The 19312-nt window shown below is 41.7% G+C and overlaps 1 protein-coding gene across 1 annotated transcript in view; it reads right to left on the reverse strand.

The window, feature by feature from the left end:
• The window catches only part of BMPR1B (bone morphogenetic protein receptor type 1B), a 111314-nt gene that overhangs the window by 47348 nt on the left and 44654 nt on the right, over positions 1 to 19312 (reverse strand). Inside the window, exon 2 of the mRNA XM_066574024.1 lies at positions 6473 to 6632. Within this exon, the coding sequence (XP_066430121.1) occupies positions 6473 to 6632 (160 nt within the window). The remainder of the gene's footprint in view (positions 1 to 6472; positions 6633 to 19312) is intronic.

Below are 19312 nucleotides of genomic sequence, written 5' to 3' on the forward strand. Positions count from 1 at the left end.
CCCCACCTACAACAGCTACACCAGTTTAACTTGGCCGGATTGTCATAAATCCCTAATGTAAATGATCAGTAGAAAAATAATGTGTATATTCCGCATATATACACAACCCTCTTTGGTGGTCTTCATCCATTTCTCATTGAGCTCAACTGTTTGCTCTCGCACCTGCTAGCAAACAACAAACAGATGGACACTGCCAGGGTTCTATAAGTAAATGTGCCCAATAGGGTTCCAATGAATTTCAGCTGTCAAGACAGAATGAGTAGTTGCCTCTTATGGCAGGGACACGGAATTGGAACAGATCTGAGTTTCCATATGTGACTTCTCTGATTTGCTGGCAATGCCTCTTGGAAAACAAAGGTCGTAAAATCAGTCATTTTACAGGTCATTACAGGAGCTTACGGCTTTAAAGCATGCTTAGCATGTGCTTAAGTAGAGTGAAAGCAGGTTGTGCTATCACACTTCATAGTCTGCATGGCTGAAGTATGACAACATCCGGCTGCTGAGAGCATATTCCATGAAGTTAATTATGGTAATATCGAAAGGGTGATACTGTGAGATGCAATGATGTGCTCACTTGTGTCATTTGCCAAGGAAATAGATATCATAGTCTGAGCAGGGGAAGCCCTAGTCCACCTGTCCACAGCTGAATGACATATCTACATGAAGTGTCACTTCCCACAGTCTGACAAAACTCTTCATGTAACGGTGCCGCACACCCACACAATTTCCGTGTTGCGCTATGGCTTGTCTAGTCTTCTACTAAGTATGAGCTCTAAATAACGGTGGCAGGCAATCTCAATATCATTTGGCGCTATGAGAGTTATTCTGCCATTGCAACATATAGTTATCTACCAGTGTAAAAAGTTTTTTTTTTCCGGCTTCTCAGAATGTTTTTCCCCAGCAGTCATCCAAACACTGTCTGAATTACATCACAGGCAAATTAATTTGGCAACGTATGCGTTTCCCATTGAGGTGGCAGAGACAGATTACACTTGTGGTGTAGAAAAGTCTATGAAACAGACTCGTAAAACATTTGAAGCCTAAAATTAAGTCTTTCTTCACCTTGAAATTACGAAGGTTACAAGAGATGTTACAGTATTTGCTACACTGAAATACGGTTAGATAAGAAAGCCTAGAACGTTCATTGCTACATTTAGTATATATACAAGAGTTGTCCGCTTTATAGGGTCTACCACCTGAGTTGTATAAACAGATCCCATTGCCAGAAAATGAGTCACATGAATGGCCCATTGTATTATGTAACAAATGGGCGAGTAACTAAACCAATTAGAGGAAGTGTCCAGGATCAGACCCCATTCTAATTTTATACTATACATGAAATAGGAGATTTAATAATGTGCCACAACTTAGTAATATACACATCTTAAAAATCATACCTCTACTCTATCACTGTGCCACTCTTGGCCCACCGAGGCAATGGATGACATGATGCTATAACATGTGACTATACAAAGTGATATCTCTAGTACTGTATGTGTACAACTCAAGTGCCATTAGATGATGCCTATGACAATGATGCTTATGACTGCAAATAACAATGATTGAAATGAATAGCCACGATCCATGAACCAAGATAACAATGTCATGGGCCATTTGGGTCTTTCGGATTGCTTTAAAATAAAGTTTCCTATGAGTAGGTGATATGGAGTCCTATCCTTACGGAGGCTTTACACTAGACATCTGTTGTCTGAAGAATCACTCAATTGAGCAAATATAAGCCACAGTTGTTCTGTGTAAACACGGTCACCAACAGCGTGACGCGCGATAGCTCCTTCACTAGTTAATAGTCGTGTCATTTCAGCTTACCTAAAAATAGTTACTGGTTGATTAATTATCGTCTGGTGTAAGCAGGCAATCGTTAGTCTTTTAACAACTAGCCAATAAACTTTGAAGGGAGGTGTGTGCTTCAGTGACCGTGAACATGAACAACAACCGCTCTGTGCAGAAGCACATGAACAGCAGTTGATCACACACTAATGTTAATCTGCACCAGTTAGGTCACATCTACCCTGTATGTGTGTTGTATTTATTACTGTTGTGGGGCCATATACCTCTGGAATCTATATATAGTGTTTCAGTTCTTAAGGCCCATTTACACATAACGACGATTGTTCTAAAAAATTGTTCAAACGACCGAAAGTGAACGACAATCGTTCAGTCTTTATACATCCAACGACCGAACACCGAACTATAAATCGTTGACTCTTCATTCGTAGTTCATTTCATGCAGGCATAAAAAGCATCGATGGCTCGTTCCCTTATCATTCAATATAATTAGCAAACATTCAGATGTTCTCAATCACTTACACAGTGAATGTGGCCGACTGAACTATTTCTCGTTAGAACGAGCCAACGATGTATCTGCATATATAGACAGGCCGCATAACCGAGTGAGTGAACCCTTATTTAAATGATATATTGGACATATCGTTTGGCTTAAACGGAGCCTTAATAGGAACTGTATACAAGCAGAAGGCTAATGAATTCTTCTAACGAGGATTAACCAAGTGTAGAGCTGACTTTGCAGCACATAGCTCTCTGGCTATGATAGTACTTGCTTCTCTTCAGCTTGGCATGCCAAAGTTTAGATGAGTTCACAATTCCAGCAATGTGCCACCGCTGCATCCAAATGAATGCTGTGAGATATCAGGTCTGAATTGTAATGTACTGGGCCATGGAAGCAATAAACATGACACCACAATGGGTCCATGTGTGTGCCTACTGAAACAGCTATCTTACAGTTTTCAAGTTAACCCCTTCTTTTCAATTTCTGGTTCTCTATTGGAACCAGATATTTGCCAGTTCATTTGGGATCTTTTGGATGTATCTGTGAACTGCTATACATCCACTCTTTGATCTCATTAAAAAGAAGGGGGGACACTGATCATGGAATTATAGAGGCTGGCTCTTTTATCAGTGTGCCGCGTTCTATTATGCCTTGATACAGGGGGAAAATTAACCTCTTTACGTGCCAGACACTATAAGCAATAATTACTAGATGTATGGCACTTACAATTGGGGGTATAAGAACTTCAATGCCGGCCCAGGGCTGGGTCTGCACCCATTTTAGCGGTCCTACCTACAAATTTAACCCCTTCCTTGCCAATTAATTGGAGGTCCCCTTTTGATGCGTGATATTAATGAGGGGTGCCTCTGGTTACATCTAACACACCATTGGCCTCATGACACACACGAATTTGAAGGGCTAACACCTTGCACCTGTTTCCCCATTTGTTATTCGAAATAGGGGTTGATAATTACAATAAAAGGGCGCAGACTTGCATATACAGCACACTATCTTGACTTTCTGAGTAAAAAATTTTTATCCATCTCAGAGTCCTCAAATAAGGGGGACCCTTAGAGAAGTAGAAATAAGGTTCAGTCTTCCCGTTCTGAGGACCGTGCTTATTTAACGGCGAGAAATTATCATTCCACGTATGGAATAAATAAGTGTTAAGTGGATTTATGTATAATGCGCGCTGGGCCACTGAATTAATGGGTTGTCTCTTTTTGGAGATAAAGGGTTACTTGACCTTCATCATAAATTAAATCCCCTAGTCTCTGTTTAATATATGTTTTGGTCTGTCCATGTGATAGTTTTTAATAAATTCTTTAATAAAGTTAGTTAATTTTAGAAAATTCTTCCTCAGTGATTAATGTTTCAGATATAGCTTATGTGAAATAATATTTCCTCACAGGACCATATGTCACGCAGGGTTTTACAGCTATGGAGCCAGTCTATCGCCGCGCATGGCAGCGATATTGTACTGCACATGACAGCATATCTCACGCACGCTGTCATGTACAGTCTTCCTGTTTTTTTCTTTTATTTAAATTGCCTGTGCCATTGCTTGGCAATGGTGTGTATATGCGCCATCCATACGCAATGTAATTGCGAATGGTTGGCGTTGATTATGCGCCTATAGAGAACAATGGTCTCTCTTGCGTGTAATATGCGGCAAATCGAACATGCTCCGTTCTTTTTTGTGCGCATACGCGTAAATGTGAGCACAACAGTGTAAGGCAGTGTATTTGATTGCTTGTGAATTAACGCGAATCACATGCACGTACTTCGAGCGCTTAATATGCGGTAAACTTACGATCATGTCAGCCAGTCCTAATTGAATGCTAAGTGAGCAATCACAGCTCAGGTGTAGGGAAAGCCGCATGCCACTGAGTGGGCAGAGAAGGGCACACTCTACTTACTGGCACAGATGTATGGCTTCCAAACTCACTTTGCTGTTTCTAAAAGATACATCACTTTTCCTTTCTGCCTACATTTTAATATCCAACAATAATCCTATTCGAAACAATCTTTCAAGTTTTCTCCATTAATAATGATGTTAACACCCTGTAAAATACTGTGAGAACTTTCTATTTGGTATTAGGGTAGGTTTCCACATGGCACAGATCACTAGAGACAGACTAAAGCCAGACTTGGCTGATATCCCAGAGTATTGAAAATGCAAAACTCTGCTTTTCTAAGGCAACTGAAACTACAACACCAACACAGCCCTGCCCGTTCCATAATGAGTACGAGCGTTGGCTGTGTTCACCATGATTTACAACTCTAGTAAAATATGATTGATAATAATTGGTCTGTTTATTAAATGATGAAGGCACGGCTAATATGCAGTAGCAAGAACGGATCATCACCTCCAGCCAAAGACATTACAATAATAGATTGTGCTGCTTCAAAGAATATTACGCTTTGTAAGAAATGCACAATGAGCCTGGATTAAATAAGGGGCACAGATTACAGCATTAAACCCATTTGTATTGTTGAGCAAACTGACACAGTAGAACTGTTTCAGGTTGAACTTTGCTAAAAGTTTGATTGGGTGCAAACCTAAACGTTGGGAAGTTCGTCTCGGAAGAACCCACAAGAAGAAGAAGAGGAAGAAAAATAATGTTCTTGATCGTTCTCTTCCTCCATCTTCATATTTCTCTTCCTTTTCCTATTCTTTTTCTTGATTTTCTCCTTTTTCTTCCTATTTATTTTGCCTCTTCCTATCCCTCTTTCTTTTTTCTTCTTTTTCTATTTCCTCTTCTTTCTCCCTCTTCTTCCTCTTACTATTTCTTTTCTTTCTTCCTCTTTCTGTTCTACTTCCTCTTCCTTCTTTTTTCTTCTTTTATACAGGGCTTTTTATGGCACTTAGTGTTATACACCTGTTTTAGGAGCATTGATGAAGTTTCAGCTCGGTTCAAACTAATTTGGACCGAACTGAGCTTTTTGCCCAGATACGGCAAACCCGCCAAACCAAACTTTTGTAACATTCATTCAATACTACCCATTTGATTTCCAACTGCCATTGGTTAGTTATCATAGTTTCTCCCGTTAAATGAATTGGAATATGTTACATCACCACGATCCCAGTCAACAATGCTCCCCATGGTAATTCATATACTCTATAGAGAGGGCCACAGGACTATATATTTTATTAATCTAGTAATTTAGGAATAGCTGACAACATGAAATCCTTTTGCAAGTAGATACTTTAGCTATAGGTATGCTAGCAATTCTACTCATAACCAATAGTTCCATCCGTCACTAAACAGATTAAAGAAGTTCCTACACTTAATATTGTCGTGTTTTCTAATCCTATAATTGAAGGATATTCTAAATACAAATAACCAGAAATACTAACGGTCAGAACCGTCTCAGGAGAGCAAACAAGGATGCTTCAAATTCAAATACTTCTTCCACTCTTTTTTGTTTGCGTTCACAGATGAAGATAATAACTTAATATGTGCTAAACGGACTTTCTGTCCAAAAACATAGGAACCAATAGCGACAATGACATAAAGAACAATTTTTTAGGTCGTCAGATATTTAAATCTGCCATGTAATTTTTAACAATATCCATATAAAGAGCGTACAGTCAGCATATCTTATAGAACTGCTGCCACAGTTCCCACATTCAACCATTCTTTTCTAAAACTCATTATTTGAAATGCCCACCACAGACTTATTTACCCCCCATTCTCCCCAAGCAGACCACTATTCATGTGCCAATGAACAAATATATATTAGTCCCCTAGATATGGATTTAATTTATATGCATATTGCTTATTAAGTTACATCTTATAAAACTTTGGTTAATTTATCGGAATCTTAGCAGCTGTGTCTCTTGTTGGTCTAATGTGGAAAATAATGCATGTTACATTTAATATTCTGCAGACATACTATTAGATGATATTTCAAGAGTGTTTATTTCTTTTCTTGACTTTCTAAAACTCAATGAATATAATTTAATTTATGGCTATTCCACGAAGAAACTCCATTCAACTTGAAAAATATAGATTCCGAGTGTCTTCAGATTTGGGTAAGCGTAGACAAACTCCTGCTGTTTTATGGAAAAGACACTAAAGACGAGGCCTGCTTTATATAATGAACACATGCAAATAGAAAAATAATGGCTGAGTTCCATGCGGTGTCATATATACCAACCAGCATGTATTGTTGAATGAGTCCTCTGGGCAATGTTGATGACAGTAACATGACAGCATCTTCTGTGGTGGGGCAGGTGCTGTGCTCTCCGTGTCCTCCTTCCTGCTGTCCACATTGAGCTTTGCCGAGCTCCTCAGAAGCATATTATCAAGAAGATTTGCTGAAAGGGAAATGGATAAATTACATGATCTGGGCACAACGCCAGTCTCTGGACACATTTAAATATCCCAAAAAGAAAGCAAATAATTTCACAGTAGGTTAAACTTTGGATTTCCATAAAGAAAGCAGCAAGCTTCTAAAGATTACCAGATGAACTTCCAACACTATAAATCTTCAGATACATGCAACAACACTTTGACTGGTTCAACATTAGCAGTGGTTGAAGAAACGCTACTAAAGGATCACCCACAACCAAATGAAAATGATGCGTAAATAAGAGGGCAGCAGTGAATATCTGATAGCAACAGTGGGTTGGTGTCAAAATCTAATACTTAAACTTGCTGAAGCTCCAAGAAGTCAGTAATGAGCTTATTAATGGATAGCTGAGAGGACACCGCTTTCAATTACAAAACATTGTTGACAGTTGTAGAATTTCAGCACAACTGGTGTGACTTCCACCTGCTGTAGCAAAGTCCCATCGATGAATATAAAAGACTAACATTTGTCTCCTTATTAAAGGAACACTTTAGAACAAAGCTAATACACTGTGTTATATCTACGGCAGGGCTGACAGGGTAAGACAAGACATCTGTTTGATGATCCAAGACCACGTTCTGCAGAATATGTTGGCACTGTATTAATAAAGATTATTATTAGTATTAAAATAATGTTCCTTTAATTGTACCGTATGCAGTCCTAGTATTGTTACTATATTGGTGGGGAACCTAGGAAAAATGTTGTGAAAAAAGTGGCAAACAGTATCACGTTTAAATGAGGTTCTTTAAGGCTGTGAACTAATATGTAGGGTGTCTTAATAGTGTGGAAACACCCATATAGAATGAAAACAGTTTGTGGATGGTGAACCAAGTCTGCATAAAAACTACAGGGGAAGCAGGAAACCTTTTAGACCAGGGGTCCCCAACTCCAGTCCTCAGGGACCACCAACAGGTCATGTTTTCAGGATATCCCATTGTAAGAACACCTGTGGCAATGTCTGAGGCACCAACAATAATTACATCACCTGTGCAATACTGAGGAAACCCTGAAAACATGACTGGTTGCCGGTCCCTGAGGACTGGAGTTGGGGAACACTGTTTTAGACCATGTCACCAAAATGACGGCCATTTTGAATGCCACCAACTTGGATTCAACTCCAATGGGAAGGTAGATGTATTGAGATTATCCTTATGCCAGGTGAACAAAGCATGTATCATGGCAGTAGATTTCAATCAACATCACCCAACCAGATCTCCAATTACCAACAGTGCAGTTGTCAAATTCTGAGAAAGAGGTCGCTGATTAACTAAAATCCAGATGACCAAAAACAGTTAATAATAAGGCATCAGCAACTGCTGTTTTGGTCAAATTCAGCAAGAGCCTATGACATAGCATCCATCGTCTGTCCCAAGAACATGGGATTAGCCGTGCCTCCATACAACAAATTCTGTCTATGCATAAATGGAATCCTTACAAATTGCAGATGATGCAACATCTGACAAAAGGATGGTTTCAACACGTTCTGTTTGAGATAACGCCATCATTCACATGGGCTGTAATGCAGAAAAATCACTGTGGTAACATGAGAACTAATAAAAGTTATATTAAAATGAATCCTACTATTGTTGTTCTGGTGAATTTCCCATTGGAAAAAATAGAGTTGAATTCAAGATGGCGGCATTCAAAATGGTTGTTATTTTTCGGTGACTTGGCCTAGCAGGTTTGTCCCTTCCCCACAGCTTATATGCAAATGGATGGATCACCATCTGCCAAACCATTTTTATTCTATGGTATATTGGTGTTTTCACACTTTTGAGACACCCTGTATTCAACTATTTGCATAACACAAAGTGTAGAATAAAAACAATGTAGTCCTAATATAAGTTACTGCCCTGAAGTCATCTGATTTCATAGACAGCTTCACCAATGGTGTATAGAGCCTCTAACTCTAATTGACTGGTCAATAACAGTGCGACTAAGAAATATTAGTGGGGTATTAAAAAATTGGGGTGCATCAGGGGGAAGCATGAAATAAAGAGGAAAACCATGGGGAAAAGAACACATCGGGACTTCATTAGGATAAATAGCCTTTAAAACCAGGAATGGGTGCCCTGCTTGTGCAAAAAGCACATTAAATGTGCCGATATGTGCGAAAATCATAGCGCAAATAACGGAGCACGGAAGCATGCGCATTTGCACATATGCTCATATGAAGGAGCCCTAAGGCAGAAAAGATCATTTGATATGCAGGTCACAGAACACATGGGGATCATAAGTGTAAAAATGAAGCCATAAAGCAATCAAATTGGTAATTTAGAACGAGCGCACAAGTGAATGATGTCAGCGCTCGCTCGAATACCCTGTTTATACAGGCAGATACATCATTAGCTCATTCAAACAAGAAGTCGTTCAGTTGTTCACATCTACTGTATAGGTGATTGAGAACGACTGAACGATCAGTATTTAAAGGGGTTGTCCCGCGCCGAAACGGGTTTTTTTTTTTTTCAACCCCCCCCCCCCCCGTTCGGCGCGAGACAACCCCGATGCAGGGACTTAAAAAAAAAACAGCACAGCGCTTACCTGAATCCCCGCGCTCCGGTGACTTCTATACTTACCGGTTGAAGATGGCCGCCGGGATCCTCTCCCTCCGTGGACCGCAGGGCTTCTGTGCGGTCCATTGCCGATTCCAGCCTCCTGATTGGCTGGAATCGGCACGTGACGGGGCGGAGCTACACGGAGCTACACGGAGCCCCATTGAGAAGATAAGAAGACCCGGACTGCGCAAGCGCGTCTAATTTGGCCATTAGGGCGAAAATTAGACGGCAACCATGGAGACGAGGACGCCAGCAACGGAGCAGGTAAGCGAAAAACTTTTTATAACTTCTGTATGGCTCATAATTAATGCACAATGTACATTACAAAGTACATTATTATGGCCATACAGAAGTGTATAGACCCACTTGCTGCCGCGGGACAACCCCTTTAAGCCGGATGACCAGTGAACGAGCCAACGATGATACTTATGCCTGCATAAAATGGACGATAAACAATCATCATTCGTCTTTCGCCTGCGTTTACACTGAAGGACGTTTCCTTTCGGTCATATGAACGATTTTTTTGAATCATCGTTCTATCTAAAAGGACCTTTAGACTTAACTAGATGTACATAAGGGTCTACTGGGGTATACTCTCCACCCACCGTCCACTGGATTGCATGACGCATTCGACACCCAACATGATTGTGTGTTGCCTCCCATACTCATTGACTATTCGTCATTTTAACATGGCCATTATTACATCCTTATATTATCACCTAACCAGTAGCTTCAGTAAAAACACGAGCTATAAACCATGAAAAACCCCTTTTTAAACTGAAGGGTGTTCATGTCTGTCTTTGCATAAAAAGAATTAACACTGATTTGTGATACTCTTGAAATGTGGCCTGTATAAATGAGCAGGAACAGATGTTGTGTTTCTGGGTCAGTGGAACATACCCTTTTAGAATAAGTTCTCTTTCAGCAAGCAGTCACAAAGCTGGTTTTGTGACTATACAACATTGTTATTCATGGATAGGGAATGAACTTTTTAAATAAGTTCCAGCCAGAGATTTTCAGACATCTGGCTCATAGGGTGGCACGGTTAAATAACAACATTAATAGTAAAATGGACCGAAAACCATAGGTCTGTGTTTTCTTATGACATTATGGGCTTTGGATGTAATTTTATGTTATCCACTCTCTCAGCCAGCTTTTAGGAAGAGAAGTGATAGATCACAGTCTCCTGTCTAACAGAAATTTCGGAAATGAGACAATTGGAAAAAAATAGCGAATGCAATAAAAAGACATCTATCTGAAAGTACACTGGGTATCATTCAGAACATTTGTTTCTTATTAAATCTGTGGGAAGTCACATGTGCAAAGTGTCTAGGGCAGCCTAGAGCATCAGAAAGCATCAGACGTGGGAAAATTAGGAGAAAGTCTCTGTCTGATGCCAGTCACAAGGGTGCTTTGTACATTTCTTACATGATTAGGTCCAAAATAGAAACAAATATAGAAAAACAAATATGCCATGCAGGGTGGTTTCACATCTGCGTTGAAACCTCCGTCACAGATGTGACCAAAAATACTGAAAGAAAAAGCGCTACATGTGGGGCTTTTTCTTCCTTCCAAAAACTGGCCAGCGGGGTGAAAATCGAGCATACATATTATAGTCAACATGGTCCACCCAATGATGTTCGTCCGGAGACGGAACCGTTTGACCATGGGGATTCCCCTTTCCTGCTCCCCAAATGGGACAGGAAAGGGGAATCCCCAGTGCAATTGGGAAAGCACCCTAACAATTGTTAGTGAACAGAAGAAAACCATTTTAAAGGGTACGTTCACATGAAGCGGAAATGCTGTGGATTTTCTGCAGTTGAAAATCTGCACTAAAATCCATGTTAAACTCCACTGGTGTAGATTTTCATATAAATATCCGCATCGTTCCTGCTATGTATGAAATACCCTAAGGCCTTAGTCAGACGGGCGTTTTTTCGCGCGATTTGCGGATCACATGACAGATGCGCATCCGCAAATCGCGTGACCGGGGCCCGAAAATCGCCCGAAAATCTGCTCCTAGCCGCGTTTCATTAGAAACGGGCCGGAGCTGTCCAGCGCATTGCATTCAATGAAGCCGGCAATACAGCCTGCTCCATTGAAAGCAATGCGCTGCGGGCGAGTGTGGGATGAATTGTCGGGAAGGGCTTAAAGGGTTTGTCTCGCGCCGAAACGGGTTTTTTTTTTTCAATAGGCCCCCTGTTCGGCGCGAGACAAACCCAAAGGATGGGTTAAAAAAAATATATATATATTACTTACCCGAATCCCCGCTCTGCGACGTCTTCTTTCTTTCTTCTCCAAGATGGCCGCCGGGATCTTCACCCACGATGCACCGCGGGTCTTCTCCCATGGTGCACCGTGGGCTCTGTGCGGTCCATTGCCGATTCCAGCCTCCTGATTGGCTGGAATCGGCACACGTGACGGGGCGGAGCTACGATGACGACGCAGGACCAGCTCTCCGGCACGAGCGGCCCCATACACAAGGCAGAAGACCGGACTGCGCAAGCGCGTCTAAAAACGCCAGAAGATAGCGAATTTAGACGGATCCATGGCGACGGGGACGCCAGCAACGGAGCAGGTAAGTGAATAACTTCTGTATGGCTCATAATTAATGCACAATGTACATTACAAAGTGCATTAATATGGCCATACAGAAGTGTATGACCCCACTTGCTGCCGCGAGACAACCCCTTTATATATTTAACCCCTTCCCGACAATTCATCCCGGGATCGCCGGCAGCCCATTGCTTTCAATGGAGCCGGCTGTATTGCCGGCTCCATTGAATTCAATGGGCAAACATCGTTCTTCTCTGCCACAGCTGTGGCAGAGAAGAATGATTTGTCTTCTATATGTTCTCAATGGAGTCGGCGCTGCTGCCGCCGGCCCCATTGAGCGCATATAGAGAAGAGAACAGGAATCGCAGATCGCAGATCTGCGATTTCTGTTCTATAATTTATCGGACGAGCGCATAAAAAGCGCTCATGTGTCCGATACCATTGCAAAGCAATGGTTTTAAAAAATCGCCGGACGCATGCGCAAATCGGGCGAAAAAACGCCCGTCTGACTGAGGCCTCATAGTGCATTTTATAAGAGTACTATTACTAATGAGGAGTCTAGGCACCATACTTCTTTCTATTGAGCAACAAACTACTGGTTAGGTGATTTAAAAGTAGCATCACCTGACCAGTGGTTCAACACTCACTAGAGGCCATCACCCCAGGAGCACACTTACAGTACAAGAATTTTGAGGTAAGGAGAGTGCTGTATCTGCTTTAGGGCAAAAACACATGGGCTTGTGGTAATATGCTTGCTGCTATGTAGTGTACTACCACATGAACCAGGTTTTTTTTTGGACTATTCAGACTCCATGCCAGTGTGCCAAAGTTTGGGAAAAAAAGGTGGGCAGAAAGGTCCTGCCCTATCTTTCTCGTGTATAGTATTAACTACGTGTGAGAAAGTTAGAGCACGTAATATTTTTTCTTGTGCGTAGTAATAACGTGCCAGAATCCTGATAGTGGAAACAAAAGCATTGAAACCAATGGTTTTGTCCCGTTATATGGCCATGATTTTCATGGTCGCATGATGGGACTGAAGCACACCCACATGTTTAAGCCCTAAATCAGCTATAGATACGCAGTTGATCATGAGTCAAAATTTGCACCAGTAGTGCTGACATTGACTCATGACATTTTGGATGCAGAAATTGCCTCTGGACTTTCCACTGCGGAAATACCAAAGCATTTTCACAACGTGCGCACATACTGTTATAGTACTCCTCTCTCAAAGAGCGACCCTTCTAGTGCTTTAGTGACAGTAGTATCAGTCGTCTCTGGATGCTAATCTTACGGGATACGTGCCAATCCCTACAGGTGGCATCTCATGGCTCCTATTACAACTCCAATTGACTTCACTTCCTACAAGAGTGAATTAGTAAGTAATAAGTCCTAGTCAAGCATGGATTTCTTAAGTGAAGCGGTTAAAGAGACTCTGTCACCTTAGACCACACACATAAACTACTGTGTGGATGTTGTAAAGGGCTCTGAGGTCCAATATGTACAGTTTATCTTTATATTCACCCCCAATTCTCATGCTGTGAGCCCACAAAGTGGCTGTTGGCTGCACAATGATGCATAAGAGGAGGGTTCATTATGTGCCTGCCCTCGGTAGTCCTCTCTAGGCAGTGAGTGGTTGGCTTGCGGGTGCACACCGGGGGAATGGGTATGAGTAAAGGTTAAAAGTTTACTTTTGAAATCAGGACCTTTATAGTATTCCCTTATTACTTTAGTTCATGTGGATGGTCTGAGGTGACATATTCCCTTTAAGGGCATGTTTTATTGTTTGATATCTCTCTCTATGGGTATGCCAGATAATACAGAACATAGCAGATATATATATAACATGTAATGACCTCTTTCTTCTGACCGCACATCCTGGCAGTTTCGAGACCTCTTTCTAGAAAGTAATGTTTCTTAGTTATTTTTTCCCTTCAAAACTGTTGGATCTTTGTATGTGTTCAGCAGATTGACATCACGGCAGTCTGTACCGCAGCGCACTACAGTGAATCACCGAGGTACTGGCTTTTATCATATATTTGGGTGAAGATGTGATTCGACTTCTCTCAGTTCCGCCAGTCTGCAGATTTCATTTTATACACAACACTTCTAATTTCATACTATAGAGAACACATTTCTTCCTGCTTGCATGTATTTGTGGATATACTGGTATATAAAGACCCACACAGATACAGTAATAAAGGCCCTTTTACACGGAACGATTATCGTTAAAAAAAATAAAATAAGACGAGCGAAAATGAACGATATCGTTCAGTGTAAACGCACCCAACGATCAAATGTCAAACGATAAATTGTTCGTTTTTCGTTCGTCGTTCATTTTATGTAGGCATAAAAATCATCGTTGGCTCGTTCACTTATCGTTCGGTTTAAATAGCGCCCATTTAGTCGTTCTCAGTCATTTATACAGCGAATGTGAACGGCTAAATGATTTCTCGTTGGAAGGGGCAAGCGTTGTATTTGCTGTATAAACAGGCTGCACGAGTGAACTCTGACATTATTCGCTTGTTGAAACAAGAAATTGGCTCTTCTACATGGACCCTTAAGGCTCTTTTACACACAATGATTATTGCTCAAAATTAGCTCAAAAGCCATCTTTTGAGTGATAATCATTGTGTATAAATGTGCCCATCTTTTACTTTTCTGCCGAACAATGATTTTTAGTTCAGCATGAAATCCATCATTCGGCAGAACAGCTGATAAAAAGGACTGCACACTGTGTTCTGCCTGTGGAGAACTTATAACATTGTCTCAGCTGTCAGCCCCGTGGCAGAAAAAAGGGAATATATCCAGAGAACAGCGGGTGGTCTGTTCCCTAAATACAGCTCCCGGCGGCTCACACGCTACTAACTGGTACTAATAGGCATTATTACCAAGTAGTAGTTTATGCAAAATGATCGCTCAAAAGCCATCTTTTGAGTGATCATCTTTGTGTGTAAAAGGGCCTTTAGTTAGATCTGAAAAATCTTTGTTATGAATAAAAGGCATTACCATAGAATAACCTTGTGCTGCTTGTAGGCTCCTACATATATGCGCTCCAAAGGGCAGCTTCACATGTTTGCACGCGCTTTTGCAATACACAGACAATGGATTCCATTGATTTCAATGGGTTCCTTAACCTTTTCCCTTTTTTGTGAGCGCATTTCTAGTGTGTGCAAAAAAAAATAGAATATGCTTTGCTTCAATTGTGCCCATAGAAGTCTACTATGAGGGAGTTTAAATGTGCGCACAATATGCAACGAGATACGCGAAATACAGCACAAAACCAAGGGTAAAAGAACACATCTGGACCTCGTTAGGCTTTTAGAAGGGGGGGGGGGTGTATTTCGCACCCATGGGAGCATGCTCCATGTGCACAAAAAAGTACAGTTATATGTGATGACAAGCATGCAAATGTGTTCCGCTGAGGTGCATGCAATAATGGATTCGCCCAACTGGCAAATCAGTAATTTACAAAAAGGAATGCTGAAAATGTTTGACACATGAAAACTGGCCTGTGTTATCTATGGTTAATTTAGTGTTCTTCTATGTAAATAATTTATTTTTCATTTTTGCTCTTCGCGCATACCATTTTTTCTCAAATTCTCTATGATCCCAACAGAAAAAAAAATAATTAGCGCATGACCCATTGGACACTTTATGTACCTAGATATTGTCTTCTAGAGTAGCCTACCTCCGTACTCATGGAACCTGGTGATGAAGTAATATCATAGAGGTTCCATGCCAGAACCCATGAGGGATGATATAGCAGGCTCGGCTCCTGTCTTATGCTTACAACCTTGAATGTGACAAGAATAATGTTACCGACTTCATAAAATAACAGATATAGCAACATTGTGAAGTCGGGAGAATAATTACGGCTCATCATCGGTTGAGGCGTTGATTTCTTTATACCCTATTGAAGATGTTTACTAAACGCCTCCCGCATAGAATTACATCAGATGTATTTATGGTATTGTGTTTCCCTTAAATAAACTTGGTTCTCGTTTTTCTCGTGACTGCTTTGCGCCCAATAGAAATAAATAAAACATGGTTATAGAAAAAGGATCTGACTGGTAAACAGTAATAATCACAAATCAAACACCAGATGCCTCGCCCAAACACTTCATACAATTTATTCCGTGCGGCGAAAGGTGATAAGGCAAAACCTCACCTACAACGTAAACACAAAGGAAATGAAGCGACAGTCAACTGGAACGATGCTCCAAATATGCGGTGCAGATCCAGACAAGCGAGCAACAGTCTGACTGGATGGAACAAGCAGCTCTGTAATCTGAAGCTCTTCATGGCTTCACTTTGATATCTGACCTTTACAGACACATCGGAGCTTTGAAACAAGTGTGTGTGAAAACATTTTAGTGATAATCATCCCAGTGTGTGAGGTGAGAAGGCCGGTGTGGCTAAATATAGGCCAATTATGCCTCGAATTAGCTCCCGAATTCTGACTAAATCCAGGTACATTACGGAGGCAATAGACCTGGGAGAGAATGAAGTCCGGCTCATCCATCTCTCCATCCACTATCTGAAATCATAAGGGGGGATAATTAAGCCAACAGCACTATTAGAAATGTTGCCCATGTTTGTGCAAAAAGGAGTGAAGATGATGTCGGTAGAGTATTGCAACTTCCTTTAGGTCCCTATGATATTAGCAACAGTTGAGAGGCTTTAATTACTTTTTTGAGCCATTAAATTAAAGCTCAACACAAGCAAAGTTACTATGTGTAGTCAGATGCTTCACGCTAAGGCTAATTTTACACGGGTGATTTAAAAGTTCCATACAAGATTCTTGGGCACAACTTGCATTGAAAAACACTTGGACATCCTGTCTGTGTGCTGTCCGATGTGCTGAACATCTCATATTGACATGTGCTATTTGTTACGGCATACTACCCTTGATACGCCAATCCGGGGCCCCTAGATCTCACCCACAACCCCTGTCCCTGCCTGCTTGCCTCCACTCCTGGCTAACCCCAGGCGGGCAACTGGGCGGCGGTCCCTACTCTGACTAGGGACTGGAAAAGGGACGCTGGCGTACCTAGATGGAAAGGGTAGAATACTGACAGGAAAGGCAGATGGAATAACCAACACGAACAATGCTAAGCAGAGCAGAGGCATATGCAAAAACCTGTCGGATAACAGCAGAGAATAGCAGACAAGCTGACAGAGGCAGGAGACCAACAGAGGCAGACTAGCTAGCAGTGATTGCAAGTCTCTGCCTGACCTTTAAACAAAAGCCTCCACCCGGAGGCGGAGAGAGGGACACAGCCAGCTCCCAACAGAGCACAATAAAAAAGGAGCTCATGCATGGCAGCTGCACTCACAGGTGCGCATGCACCACGCCGGCCAAGCACCCGCATTCCTGGCAGCTGGACAGCAAGCCGGAGGGACGTGACCCGACCGCAGGACCCCACACACCGCTGCCCCGGGAGGACCAGCAACCGCCGCATGGTAACACTATTGTCCGAAAATCAGACAATGGTAGAACATGCTGCTACTTTTTTATTCCTACTATCAGTCCAAATGAAAAAAATCCCATGTACTCACAGCCATTCAAATGAATAGGCGTTATTTTCATCAATTTTTCAGAGTGATTTTTCAGTCCAAAAATCTGACGGAAAAAAAGCCCATGTGCAAGCAGGCTAAAACGGTCTTCCTTACATAACTTTAAATCAGGTTGAATGCTTCTACCACCTAATTGTCCTTCTAAGGCTAGTTTCACATGGGAGATCGCGATTTTGCCGAAAGAAAAGGGCGTCAAAATCTCATCTTTGTTTCTGCGATTTCTGAGAGACTGTAATGCTTTTTCTGGAGAATAATCTCGCACTGCATCACTACCACACGCGATTTTTATCGCAAAAGTCAATAGGACCTTCTAGTGTTAAAATCGCATTACATCGCAACACACGTTTGTTGCGTTGCGATAAAAAAAAAGCCTCATAGGGAAACATGGGAGATTTAAAAAAAAAAACCGCACATTGCAGAAAGATAGAACATGCCACGATTTTTTGTTCTCTCAACATCGCATCAGTGAAAACATCGGTAATGGGAAGGAAACCATTGAAAATCATTGGTTTTTCTAATCTGCTTTTTTACGGCGAAAGTCTCGTAGTTTTCTCGCCCGTGTGAAACCACCCTAATTTCACGCGTGTAGAAGTATTCCACAAGGATGTTGCAGAATTTGCTGTCAATTAATTCAGCATTAAAGTCTGCATGAATGCAAATTCTGATGTGGAAATTTTAGCAGAATTTTGCCATTTTCAATTCTGCATCAGAATCCACATGTTGCAGTTTGGATTTTGGGGCTGAACATTCCACAAGTCTGCAAATTCTGCAGCTTTCTAGCGGAATAATTCCACCTGTGCGAAAGCACCCTTAGGCTAAACAAAGATGCTAACACCTGTAAAGGCTTACACACAACCAAGACACACGTCTAAATCACTCGGGATCTTCATAGATTAAGGTTCAATAGGAGAAGTATGCCATATAAGTGTCAATAGAATATTGCTAAGTTCATACCAAGTTTGACAATACAGTTGATAGCATACAGTGATGCCATGAGGCAAGTGCATACCTATAGCATTGACTTCCATTATAAATAAAAGTAAGGCAACTTATGCTTTTCAGAATGCTAAAAAGGACACTGTTTTGGCATACGGTTGTTCCATACAAGCCTATGGAAAATGTACAGTATTCTGTCTACTATGTAGGGCCAAATGTGGTGTGAACCTAGTCTAATTGTACCAAGAACAAAATGTATCCCATCTTTAAGCAGCAACCCATTGGAGACATGGTGACATAGTATTTTAGGCCGAAAAAAGACTTATGACGATCCAGTTCAACCTATTACCCTGCCCCCCACCCATGTTAATCCACAGGAAGGCAAAAACCCCAATGAGGTAGAAGCCAATTTTCCTCATTCTAGGGCAGAAAATTGGCATCCTGTCTCCAAGTCTGGCAATCGGAATAATCCTCAGGTCAACAACATTCCTGAAGTAATCAGTGACAATATCATGTAATATTGTTATGCTCAAGAAAGGCGACCATGCCCCTCTTCTACTCTATTAGTGAGCTTGCCATCAGCACGTCCTTTATGCAGCATAAAAGATCAGTGATGAAGCTCATCGCTCATCGTGCAGTTTAAACAGCGGCTGTTCCACTGCAAACGTCCGCTGAGGGGCGGGGGAGCGAGAGGAGAGAAATCTCCTGCACTGCCCCGCCCCCTGCTGGCCCCGCCATGTGCGAGCCAGCTCTGCTAGTTCCTGTGCAGGAGCACGGGAGCGAGGAGAGACACAGGGACGAGTGTTGGGCATCGTTTGCTCCCACTCCCCATTCCCATGATCTTAGTCCCAGATCTCTGTCTACACTATATTCCCCTCTATCCCTCTTGTTGCCCTTCTCCCAGTCCCTAATTTAAACACTCCTCCAACATTCTAGTCATCTTTTCCCACAGCACAGCTGTACCTTTCTCATCTGTATGGTAGAACCTTTAGCCAGTTCTCCAGAAACTTAAATCCCTCCT

This window comes from Eleutherodactylus coqui, chromosome 7 (assembly GCF_035609145.1).
Source record: "Eleutherodactylus coqui strain aEleCoq1 chromosome 7, aEleCoq1.hap1, whole genome shotgun sequence".
Taxonomy (NCBI): domain Eukaryota; kingdom Metazoa; phylum Chordata; class Amphibia; order Anura; family Eleutherodactylidae; genus Eleutherodactylus; species Eleutherodactylus coqui.